Below are 13,063 nucleotides of genomic sequence, written 5' to 3'. Positions count from 1 at the left end.
CCGAAATGGCTCGCTCAGCAGATCAGGAACCAGATTACACATTAAATCAGATTTTGTCAGGAAACTATAATCGCTACAGTTGGGTTGAACCATCCAACACTCAAAATGACACCTTTATAAGGTTTAATCATGCTATCTATTTCATAAAAACAAAGAAAGAAGAGTAATAAATCACTTGAGATATTCAGTGGAATCAGGTTTATTGCTTTATGAAGAAAATAGACAGAGAGTGAATGGGTACACGACCAAACACAGAGACATGTCAGTCATTGTAAAAAAGGCTCTTTTTCCCTTTAGTTCATGATCTGGAAGAGAGGAGAGAGAAAATATTTCATATTATACCAAAATTTGATTGACATAACTGTAACTATAGTTTGCTCTCAGACAGTGTCGCTGTTGAGATACTAGTTATTGAATTCAGGGTCAGAGATTCTCCATTGAAATGTTGGTATTTCTCCACTGAGCCAAACACAATATGAAGACCTCGAGAGCTTCCTGTGTATAACAGTATTTGATATTAACATTTAAGTGTATGCATTTAGAATGGCTGTTCGTATGTCTCTCAGACTGACCGAGTCCATCCATTCGATGTAGGCCGAGACGCGGGTGAAGACGGTGGGCTTCTTGGGAGCGTTGCAGCCAAGGCCAGACACAAAGCTGGCAATTCCGTGGACGTAGTATTTGCCGTTAACCTGGCAGTTAAGAGGGCCACCGGAGTCCCCCTGGCATGACAAGACAGGAAACCGGGAATGTTGAGGTCACAACAACCCCTTTTCATGTATAAAACCTTTGTAGATAACTTATGTGCAGTTTCTGAGAATGCATGTATGTACTACATGTATATATACTACATGAGACTACATGTCAGTGTATCAGATCACCTTCTCTCACATGCAAACGATGGATTTCAATATATATCGATGAATGGTGACCTCGGTGAGTACATCCACTCAGGTCATAGAGATAGTGAAAGTTTGTCCCCCCCCCCCCCACCACCTAGTGACTGCTGGGATAGGCTCCAGCATCCCCGCGACCCTGAAAGCAGGATAAGTGGTTTGGATAATGAATGGATAATGGGTGGATGGTTATGTTTAGATATTAGATTCAAGATGGTTAAGTTAAGGTTTGGGTTTGCTATGGTTAAGGTCCGGGTAAGGAGCTGGGAGACTGGTCATTAAGCGTTCTAATCCATGTTGAGTATAAATCAGGGTTAAAACTAGATCTCTATGCAGGTCGTCAACTGTGTTCTCATTCATCAATACATTTGCAATCGTCTGTAAATCAAGTATACACAAACGTTTTTGTTTGACAGACTGGGCAGGGTCACAACCATTTGGTGATATCTGAAATAATGCTACACACATTGATATTTACATATTAACTATATAGCATTTTTTGGGGGGGGGATTCCCCCCCCCCCTTTTCTCCTCAATTGGAATGAGAACATTCACAGACAATTGGACCCAGCCAATTACCTCACTCTTCCAAGCCATCCCGGTTGCTGCTCAAACCCCCCTCTGCTGATTCGGGGAGGGCTGCAGACTACCACATGCCTCCTCTGATACACGTGGAGTCACCAGCCGCAACTCTTCACCTGACAGTGAGGAGTTTTGCCAGGGGGGATGTAGCGTGTGGGAGGATCATGCTATTCCCCTCAGTTCCCCTTTCCCCCCGAACAGGCACCCTGACCAACCAGAGGAGGCGCTAGTGCAACGACCAGAACACATACCCACATCCGGCTTCCCACCCGCAGACACGGCCAATTGTGTCTGTAGGGACACCCGACCAAGCCAGACACGGGGATTCGAACTGGCGATCCCTATGTTGGTAGGCAACGGAATAGACCACCACGCCAGCCAGACACCCAAGTTTTTTGATACTAAACACTCACATTGCATCCAGACTCAGCTCCGCCTCCAGCGCAGACCATGGTGGTCTTGATGGAGCTGCCCCACCAGCCAGGGCTGGTGCACGTCTTATGGTCGACCACGGGAAGGTAGGCCTGCTTCAGCTGGGTGGACAGGCTGCCACCAGCTATAAAAAGAGAGCATAAGGTAGATTGATAGAAGAAAGAAGTAGGAAAATGCAGTGCTACAACAAGCAAAACATGTAGAACAACAAGGTCTCGTGACACAACCTGAAAGACTGTTGACATTTTTCAACCAAGTCTCACAGACAGAAGAACATTCTTGCAATTCCCAAATGATGTTAATTGCCAGTGTACTTAAATGAGGATGTCGTTAAGGACATCTGCTCAGATCTACTTTTAACCCTGATTGACATTCAGCAAGGATTATAACGCTAAAGGGCTGGCAACTCTGATTCATACCCTGACCCAGGGATGGGCAACATGATCTAGAAAGAGCCAGTGTGGGTGCAGGTCTTTGTTCCAACCTAGCAAGTTACACACCTGATTCTATTAGTCAACCAATAGTTTTTGCTAAGGACTTTGATTTGTAGACTCAGGTGTGTAACTCCTTGGTTGGAACAAAGACCTGCACCCACACCGGCCCTTTCTGAATCATGTTGCCCATCCCTGCACCAAACCCAAAACTTCACCATCTCTAATCTAATAATTCTAATCTTATACCTAAATTTGCCAATCTCTAATATGATACCTAAAAATAACCCTTTCTCCTCTAATGGTACTAATGTGGATGGTGTGAACAGACTTCCTAAACAACCTCCACAGCCGTCCATATGTTGCAGTGTTTATGTGACACAAATGGTTTGATATGTTGCCGTGCAGTCTGGCAGGGCTAGATGTATTAAGAATGTATGTGCATTTTCGGGAACTGCAGATAAGTTGTATTGTAAGGGAGACCGGGTTGACAATTTCTTGACTTTGCCGAGGGCTGAGCGATGAAGTGGTCAACTCACTGGCAGTGCGGCCCCATCCGGTAATGTAGCAGCGGTTGTTGTGGGGCAGAATCTGGCCGGAGGGGGGAAGAGAGCCCAGCTGGACGTAGGAGTTGAGGGTGGCATCAGAGGACAGACGCAGCAGGGCGATGTCAAAGCTACAAGACAGAGAAATTGTCCATCTTAAATTCAGAGACTGAAAGGCAGAGGGACAAAAATCGGGTTGTATTACTTTTAGATCTGAGGGGGATCATTCCAGAACATCCCAGGGGTGTCAGTTAGAAGTATTCATCATACCCTGCACCATTCCTTTGAGAATGGTGCAGGGTATGGTGCAGCGCCTTCTGGAAATGAATCCCACGGGAGCCACTTTGATGGATTTCCTTCCAAACTTCACAAATAACTTAAGATATAATTATGGTAGTGGGGTGTCTGTCTTGTGGCTGTGTCGGTGCTAACAGCTTGCAATTGGTAATTAGACTAACATATTTTCCTAAGGTTGTGTATGAATACTCTGCTACGAACAAGATACTAACTGAATGTACTGCATACTAACAGTACAACACACTGTTTTGTACTCACTATCCGTTAAAAAAACCATCTTTAGTATGCATCATATATCTGTTATAGGCTTAGATCCTCAGATAGCTGAGGTGACAATGAGTGGATATAGTTCGTACAACATATACCTCCATGGTAACCACACAACGTCACCATTTTCCTCTGGAAAAACGTCCAATCCATTCAGTATACATCCTGGCATCTTTAGTATACTGTATTTTTCCATACTACAACCCCCCCTTTCTCCCAATTGTACTTGGCCAATTGCCCCACTCTTCTGAGCTGTACCGGGCGCTGCTCTACCCCCTCTGCTGATCTGGGGAGGGCTGCAAACTACCACATGCCTTCTCCATGTGGAGTTGCCAGCCGCATCTTTTCACCTGAAAGTTAGGAGTTTCGCCAAGGGGACGTAGCGCATGGGAGGATCCCGCTATTCCCCCCAGTTCCCCCTCCCTCCCGAACAGGCGCCCCGACTGACCAGAGGAGGCACTAGTGCAGCGACCAGGACGCATACCCACATCCGGCTTCCCATCCGCAAATACGGCCAATTGTGTCTGTAGGGACGCCCGACCAAGCCAGAGGTATCACGGGGATGTGAGCTGGCGATCCCGGTGTTGGTAGGCAACGGAATAGACCGCTACGTCACCTGGAAGCCCCATACTAGGAACATTTTAACATGGGTATTCTGACACAACCTATCTATTGCAGTGAGGATGGAACCAAACGATCCTGGACATGCAGAACGGCAGTGTTGTGGGACATCAGCTCTGTTTTAAATGTGCATACTACATAAGGTACTTAGTATGCACAATGTTAGCATGCAAATTCCGTATGTAAAAGATATGTGTACGCATACCACTGTAGTGAAAATATGAAGTTATGGTCTGGAAATGGTCAAAACGGTCCCATGATTCTTTGCACCTTTGTCATTTGCCATAAACCAAAGCAATATGACGGACAATGAAGTGGGAAGAGCAGCAGTTGGTGACAGCTAATTGAAAAAAAAAATCATGATTAAAAGTTTTTAGCATTAAAGAACTAAAGATGGGTCGAAACAGACCAAGCAGAAGCAACAAAGTTCATCCCCAGATAACAAAGTTGCTTTGGCCCGGATCCGTCCCACACCCGACACTTTCATCCGGCCCACATACCGCGTGGAATGATGGCACTTGGGCGGTCTGCTCCTGTTTGCCAGATCTGGGCCAGAACCAAGCCATGGCAATGCCACATGTGCCAAAGGTGGCCCATATTTATTTTGTGATATTTGGGCCACATTCACCATTTACCACACGGGCCACTTCAGGGTCACATCCAGATCACATGTTGCCCAGAGCACCGCGTCTTTGCCAAAAAAGGCCCACATTTGATTTGGCATATTTGGACCATATTTGCTATTATGCATGTGGGCCACTTCAGGCTCACATCCATTTTGTCAGGGCCAGAAGAAGGCCACCAGTGTCGCATCATTGCCTGAAGTGGCCCGCATCCGGATGCTATCTGGGTCACCATTGAAAAAGACAAAGTTGTTATTCTGTTGTTACAAAGAGTCACTTCAGCTTGGATGTGAGTTCACCAAGAATAGGGTATGTAGTGCACACTGGATTCTGTGTACTGAATAGTATGCAGTACACACTTTACATTACTTTATAACTTTGCATTTTTATAACATACATATTTTAAGAATGTATAATGTACAAACGATTTGCACATCGCTTTACTCTGCAAAGTGTAGTGTGTCAGTCGGTGGCCCAGTTTAGTTTTAGTCTTCTTACAGTAAGTTCATGAACATGCTGATGCTGCTCTCTGTCAGTAAAGCCTAGTTGGTGTGCACAACTAGGTGATGTGTGCGTGTGTGTGTGTGTGTGTGTGTGTGTGTGTGTGTGTGTGTGTGTGTGTGTGTGTGTGTGTGAGCTGCCCTCTACAGCGTACCCTTGTTAGAATAATATACGGGTAAATAAAACAGAACGGATAACCGTTCATTCATGCTGTGTGACTACTTAATCCAATTCAGTTTTGCAGCGGGGTGGGATTAATTTGAGCATGGATAAATTAGACACGGAGTTACGGCGTACTTGTCACCGGTCCGTCGCTGGGCCTGAACACACAATTACTCACACACCGTTCCAACGTGTCGGCAGTGTAGAACCTCCAAATCATCCAACATGCATGTCTTTGGACAGTAAGAGCTGCAGGGAGGAAGCGACCCAGACAGAGAGGCCTTCCTGAAACCCAGGACCTTCTGGCTGGGAACCGTGCTAACCTATTTTCCCCCACTTATTTTCTCCCCAATTGAATTTGGCCAATTACCCCACTCTTCCGAGCCGTCCCGGTCTCTGCTGCACCCCCTCTGCAGATCCGGGGAGGGCTGCAGACTAGCACATGCCTCCTCCGATACATGTGGAGTCTCCAGCTGCTTCTTTTCACCTGACAGTGAGGAGTTTCACCAGGGGGACGTAGCATGTGGGAGGATCATGCTATTCCCCCCAGTTCCCCCTCAACAGGCACCCCGACCGACCAGAGGATGCGCCAGTGCAGCGACCAGGACACATACCCACATCCAGCTTCCTACTCGCAGACACGGCCAATTGTATCTGTAGGGATGCCCGACCAAACCGCAGGTAACACCGGGATTCGAACTGGGGTCCCTGTGTTGTTGGGCAACGGAATAGACTGCCAAACTACATGGACACCCTGGAGCATCTTTAATTATTGGCTAGTACCGAGTACCGATCCGATCCATTACTTTTTTTAAACAGTGCAGATTCAGACCATCAGTTTGGAGTCGATAGGCAAAATAATTGAGATAGAATCAGTATTTTTTCCACTATTACACATTACTGGCTTCCATGTACCAAAAATGGAGGAAATCAAGCCGTTTTGCTTTTATTTATGACATGTTCCTCATGGCTTTTGGTAGATTTTCGTCTTAGGTAAAATAGCTGACATCGATACTTGATTTTAGCCTGGTGGCTAGTGCAGTGACCATGACACATACCCACATCCGGCTTCCCATCCACAGACATGGCCAATTGTGTGTGTAGGGACGCCAACCAAGCCGGAGGTAACACGGGGATTCGAACCAGTGATCCCCGTGTTGGAAGGCAAAAGAATAGACCACCACGCCACCCGGACGCCCCCAAAACTGTGCTAACCTTTAACCACCGCGTGGCGCCAACAACAGATGCTCTCCAGCCCAGACTAAAACAGACAGGAAACGTGTGGATTACTTTTAGATGTAACCGTAATGAGTCACGTAGTGTCAAACCCACCCGGCAGACACCCGGTTGGAGTTCCATTTGGGGTGGATGTAGACGCGGCTGACGCTCATGACCTGCTCTCTGCCGCTGTTGCTGTTCAGGTCGTGTTCTCCGAGAACCACGCGCCAAGTTCTGGCCCTGCTCCGTCGAAAAAAAAAGAAACAAGAGTAAGTTATGATATCCTTACTGCACTGTGTTCAGATATACTTAGTTTTGAACTACCTGGTCTGATGGTATGATATACTTACTGCACTGTGTTCAGATATACTTAGTTTTGAGAGACCTGGTCTGATGGTATGATATCCTTACTGCACTGTGTTCAGATATACTTAGTTTTGAGAGACCTGGTCTGGCGGTATGATATCCTTACTGCGCTGTGTTCAGATATACTTAGTTTTGAACTACCTGGTCTGATGGTATGATATCCTTACTGCACTGTGTTCAGATATACTTAGTTTTGAGAGACCTGGTCTGGTGGTATGATATCCTTACTGCACTGTGTTCAGATATACTTAGTTTTGAACTACCTGGTCTGATGGTATGATATCCTTACTGCACTGTGTTCAGATATACTTAGTTTTGAGAGACCTGGTCTGGTGGTATGATATCCTTTCTGGACTGTGTTCAGATATACTTAGTTTTGAACGACCTGGTCTGATGGTATGATATCCTTACTGCACTGTGTTCAGGTATACTTAGTTTTGAACTACCTGGTCTGATGGTATGATATCCTTACTGCACTGTGTTCAGGTATACTTAGTTTTGAACGACCTGGTCTGGTGGTATGATATCCTTTCTGCACTGTGTTCAGGTATACTTAGTTTTGAAAGACCGGGTCTGGTGGTATGATATCCTTTCTGCACTGTGTTCAGGTATACTTAGTTTTGAACGACCTGGTCTGGTGTGATATCCTTACTGCACTGTGTTCAGATATATACTTAGTTTTGAAAGACCTGGTCTGGTGGTATCCCCGACTCAGTGCTGCTTAACTTTAATGACTCACGTTAGCAAGTTTCTTGATTATAATAAATCAGCTTTGAGAATTAAACCTCCAGTCTATTACTAACACTTTGTACTGCTTGTTGGCCATATTCAGTCTGTGTATGTATGTATATATATATATACACACACACACACACACAGACACACACACACACACACACACACACACACATACATACATACATACATACATAAACTTAGCACAACAAGTAAGGAAATGTGTGTTTGGTAGATTATGTCTTTGTTGTAACAATGCTTCTTGGCAATAAATCTGATATCAGGCAGCTGACTGTCAGCACCTGGGGTACCAGAAGCTCAAAACAAGAGTCAATAGCAACAGCAAAATAAGCTGTTTGGCATTGGCAGAGAAGATTTGGCAAATTTTTCATGGGCGCAACCCACATACTCAGCTCTGCTGCTCATCCCACAAATGCATGTTCCTTACAAACGTGGCGCCATTTAAAAGCGAACTAAACAGGCTTTCCAACGGTATAAGATTTATTGCCAAGAAGCATTGCTAAGTATATATATATATATACGTATATACATACATACTTATTACTCCACAGCTGGCTTTATATGCTTTCTTTGGCTAAATTCTTTTGGGGGGGGGATTCCCCCCCCCATTTTCTCCTCAATTGTATCCGGCCAATTACTCCACTCTTCCGAGCCTTCCTGGTCTCTGTTCCACCCCCTCTGCCGATCCGGGGAGGGCTGCAGACTACCACATGGCTCCTCCGATACACGTGGAGTCGCCAGCCGCTTCTTTTCACCCGACAGTGAGGAGTTTCACCAGGGGGATGTAGCGCGTGGGAGGATCACGCTATTACCCCCCCAGTTCCCCCTCCCCCCTGAGGAGGCGCTCCGACCGACCAGAGGAGGTGCTAGTGTAGCGACCATGACACATACCCACATCTGACTTTCCAGTTGTGGCCAATTGTGTCTGTAGGGACGCCCGACCAGGCCGGAGGCAACACGGGGGCTCGAACCGGTGATCCCCCGTGCTGGCAGGCAATGTAATAGGCCGCCACGCCACCCGGATGCCCCAACATGAATTCTTTTTTCACATTTTTGTGTTATTTTCAAAACTATCAGTACGTATGAGGGCCGACAGCTGAACACATGTAGGCTTTGAAAGTGACCCAACGTGTTTCGTCTGTGGACACAGTCACACTCTACAGTAACACATCTGACGTCAGTATGGCCTAACAGAAGAAGAGGTGGAGCAGCAGTTTAAAGGTAGCGTTGTGTGAACCTGTCGACACAGTGAGCGGCGGTCATGACCCATCCTTTGGTGATCAGGGTTCCTCCACAGGTGTGGTAAAACCTGCTGCCGGACTTGTACTGGAGAGAGATCTGCGAGCAACAACAGCCACAACAAAAAGAAAATGTTAATAATGCCCCACCTCTGTTGTCAAGTCTCACCCACAAAGTCCGGGTGGTGTTGATTTCATGATCTCACATGAACACTGTGCAGACCGGTGACATGTTGAACCTGAACTCACTTTCAACCCATATGGGACACACGTCATTTGTGTGTTTTTTGTGTTTGCCGTGAGGTTTTGGGTTGTGATACGTTACCTGCCAGGGCCATGCGTTTGGTTTGGCCACCTCGCCTCCCACCACTCTCTCCGAGATCACCTCCTCCATGTACCGGGGCTGGGGCTCCAGCTCAGCCAGCACTAGAGACAAGACAGAGAGGTGGGTGGGGTGTGTGTATGTGGGGGGGTATACAGAAATGTGACACAGACAGTACATGGTTTCTTTCATTCAACGTTTTTTTGTTATATTATTTTTCTCCTTTAAGAGTGTGTGAGTGTGTGTGTGAGAGAGAGCGAGAGAGAGAGTGTGTGTGTGTGTGTGTGTGTGTGTGTGTGTGAGAGAGAGAGAGCGAGGGAGAGAGAGGGAGAGTGTGGGTATGTGAGAGGGAGAGAGAGAGTGTGTGTGTGTGAGAGAGAGAGAGTGTGTGCGTGAGAGAGAGAGTCATCAACCCATATTATAAATATCACTTTCTCTCCCTCTGCATACTGATGAAGAGTATGCGGAAGGAGACCTGTATATTCACTGCTGTGTACTGTTTTCATACAGGTATGGGGGTTGTTATTTTGATTTTATGTTATTTCTTTATTTTAAAGGAGAATTGCAAGCTATTTTGTGCACCATTTTATACGGGCTTTGTACCATTTATGTTAACAGAAAAATAACTTGTAATGAAAAATTCCAGAACATAAGAAAAAAATACCAGGAGAAATTTGAAAACCAGATTCCAAATGTTCTGCTCCTGGATGAGAAGGAACAACGGCCACTTATTTTAGGAGAGGGTCAAAGGTCACACCTTGCGGCACAATATGTGTCAGAATGCCATAGCCAAAGGGTCAGTGAGTGACCAAAACACTGTCAGTTGCTGTCAGTTGCTGTTCAAGCGCTGTTCTATGTTTCTGCCAGATCTGTCTATTCCTTTTTCCCTTTTTTGTTGTTGTTTTTAGTTTAGTTCTGTGTTGACCTGTTTGGCTTTGGCAACATTGTAACTAATGCAGTCATGCCAATAAAGCATCGCTGAATTGAACTGAATTGAGAGAGAGGGAGAGAGAGTGTGTGTGAGAGAAGGTGGGCGAGAGCGAGAGAAGGTGGGAGAGAGGGAGAGAGGGAAAGAGGTGGGAGAGAGGGGGAGGGTGGGAGAGAGTGTGCACGCGCTTGTGTGTGTGTGTGTGAGAGAGAGAGAGAGAGAGAGAGAGAGAGAGAGAGAGAGAGAGAGAGAGAGAGAGGTGGAAAGAATATTTGAGAATACTGTATATCAGACAGAGCTGTTGTTGAGTGAGAGAGTGACAGAGAGAGAGAGACAGAGAGTGAGAGTGAGACAGAGAGAATACACAAAAGCAAGTCAGTCACAGGTGTGTGCTTCATCTCTTACCTGCGGCTGCGAGCGCGGTCAACACCAGAAACCTGAGCATGTCTGCAGTGAGTCAGAGAGTTCTGCACAGGGGGAGACGGCTGCTCTCCTCCTCTTATACCGCGGGCTGACCTTCAGCTGATCTGGAAAATGTGGCTGTTTTTTGCTTATGGTAGCAGTCAGGTATGCACCTGTGGTCCGGCTCACATACAGTGTTATCGCACAACGCCTCACACACACTGATACCGCATGTTCCGCATACTGTACTTCCTGCCGCGACCAATGGTGAGGCGCTCCGACTCTGGGAAAAATGACAGAAGTTTGTCATCTGATGACGTAAGTCGTATAAGTTTAGGGAGCTCAGAGGTGCAATGTATGTTTTAGTAAATATATATGAACACACACACACAAACATACCCATATATACATATATATACATATACATATATACACACACATACATACATACATATATATGATGTTTGTTACGCATATTGTGCCAGCAATAGCCATTTACTATAGGCAGAAAAAAGGTGTATCATGTAACTTCAAACATGGCCACACACAGGAGGCGTCCGGGTGGCATGGCGGTCTGTTCTGTTGCCTACCAACACAGGGATCGCCGGTTTGAATCCCTATGTTACCTCCGGCTTGGTCGGGCGTCCCTACAGACACTATTGGCGGTGTCTGCAGGTGGGAAGCCGGATGTGGGTGTGTGTCCTGGTCGCTGCATTAGCGCCTCCTCTGGTCGGTCGGGGCGCCTGTTCCGGGGGTAGGGGAAACTGGGGGGAATAGCGTGATCCTCCCACGCGCTACGTCCCCCTGGTGAAACTCCTCATTGTCAGGTGAAAAGAAGCGGCTGGCGGCTCCACATGTATCGGAGGAGGCATGTGATAGTCTGCAGCCCTCCCCGGATCGGCAGAGGGGCTGGAGCAGCGACCAGGTCGGCTCTGAAGAGTGGGGTGATTGGCAAAGTACAATTGGGGAGAAAAAGGGGGGAAAATCCAAAAGATTAAAAAAAGATGGGCCACGTACACCATATAAAAAATGCCACATAGACCCTAAGACCTGGGAGGACACAGCAACCAACAGGGCGACCTGGAGAAAACTTGTCCGGGAAGGAGCTGCACCATATAATAACGATCTCCGCTGTGCTGCAGAAGACAAGCGCAGACTCAGAAAGGAGGGAGTTTCCACCAAAAAGGCCCAAACCAATCCCAGGACTACCACCACCCACCCCTGCCCACACTGCACCAAAATATGCGGCTCCGGGATCGGTCTCTTCGCCCACCTGAAGACCCACAAGGACCAAGAAGGAGGACAGTCATACTCGACCCCGAGTGACCGCCGATGATGATGATAAAAATAGAAATGATCAAAAGTTTGTCCTCCACCATATCGAATAAGATCCCTTGTTTATGACCCCATTTATGAGACTTGGAAAATTACACTGATGCCAAATAGACATTTTATTTGTGTCTTTTTGCGCCACTGGTCGTGCCCACAATGTCCCGTTACAGGAAGAAAAAGACGTGCGTGATGACATTTTCAAAGATGGCCGCATAGACTACAGTAATAAGAATTATTTGTTCGTCCTTGAATATATTGGGGGGGGGTACTTTGTTTCTGACCCCATTTACAATTTTAGATCTGTAAAACTACACAGACCCTTTTTTATCCCCTTGTGAATCTGTTGTATGAATTAAAATCCTACAATGAACAGTATATGATGCAACAGTTTGCAAGCTCTTGTTACTCTCTGGCACCCCAATCCAATTAGTTTTAACTTTAACCAAAGCATTACGTGTAAAACAAGCATGCAAAAAAAAACAAAAAACTTTGCTCTTTTGACCAGAAATAAAAATGGGCAGATTTGACGGTAGTAAGATTTCTTATAGCTGGAAAAAGCCAACGTTTAAGGACCATGTTAAAAAAAAACTTTTCATCCATCAGTGGAACAATCCTTTTGATCTTGAGCCATTTATTTTCTGAATTAAATGAACTCCATTTTACATACAACAGAGATTTTTATCTAAAGTGACTTGAAAAATCCAAAATCAATTATGTTCCCTGCATTGCTGGGTGAGCCAGAGGCAATGCCGGGGCCTCGATTGTGATGCAAGCGTATTAATCTGTACAGCTACCTAGGTTAATGTCCTTGTGCTGTTGTTAAAAAGGCTGTACCGGTTTGTTTAGTTTCCACTTAATTTCTATTACATCTGCCTTCTCCGCATATGTGCAAAAGGTGTGCTCGATCGCCTCCTCGAGACATTCTCGTGGCTTTGGGCAGAGTTGATGTCACTGAGGAATAATAGAGAGATGCGTTTGGTTGAGGGGGGGAAAAGATGTGTATGTTCCAACAAATTGTGCCTCCACGGAATTACCACACATTCTATCCAGCATAATGTGTATTATGCGAGGAAACAACAAACCTTTTCATATTTGACTTTGCCACTGTCTCTTTCTGTCTTATACCGTCTCTTACATTAAGCAA

At 46.0% G+C, this 13,063-nt stretch overlaps 1 protein-coding gene across 1 annotated transcript; it reads right to left on the bottom strand.

The window, feature by feature from the left end:
• Nucleotides 1–197: 197 nt before the first annotated feature.
• Nucleotides 198–10,662, bottom strand: LOC130106626 (elastase-1-like). The gene is made up of 8 exons (XM_056272811.1): nt 10,591–10,662; nt 9,261–9,361; nt 8,935–9,035; nt 6,690–6,815; nt 2,881–3,017; nt 1,892–2,034; nt 573–722; nt 198–305 (listed from the first exon to the last, which is right to left on the bottom strand). The coding sequence occupies exons 1-8, from the start codon at nt 10,628–10,630 to the stop codon at nt 294–296; spliced, it is 810 nt and encodes a 269-aa protein (XP_056128786.1). The 5' UTR covers nt 10,631–10,662; the 3' UTR covers nt 198–293.
• Nucleotides 10,663–13,063: the final 2,401 nt, after the last annotated feature.

This window comes from Lampris incognitus, chromosome 2 (assembly GCF_029633865.1).
Source record: "Lampris incognitus isolate fLamInc1 chromosome 2, fLamInc1.hap2, whole genome shotgun sequence".
In the NCBI taxonomy this organism is placed as follows: Eukaryota; Metazoa; Chordata; class Actinopteri; order Lampriformes; family Lampridae; genus Lampris; species Lampris incognitus.
Note: the sequence above shows the minus strand (reverse complement) of the source record. Positions and strands in the feature narration are given on the sequence as shown.

What these genes read in the sequence shown, in the direction of transcription:
- LOC130106626 (XM_056272811.1), bottom strand. Translation starts at nt 10,630, where the DNA reads ATGCTCAGGTTTCTGGTGTTGACCGCGCTCGCAGCCGCAG. An exon ending in GACCGCGCTCGCAGCCGCAG is followed by an intron (nt 9,362 to 10,590) that starts GTAAGAGATGAA and finishes TCTTGTCTCTAG; the next exon opens with TGCTGGCTGAGCTGGAGCCC. An exon ending in GAGCTGAGTCTGGATGCAAT is followed by an intron (nt 723 to 1,891) that starts GTGAGTGTTTAG and finishes TTGTCATGCCAG; the next exon opens with GGGGACTCCGGTGGCCCTCT.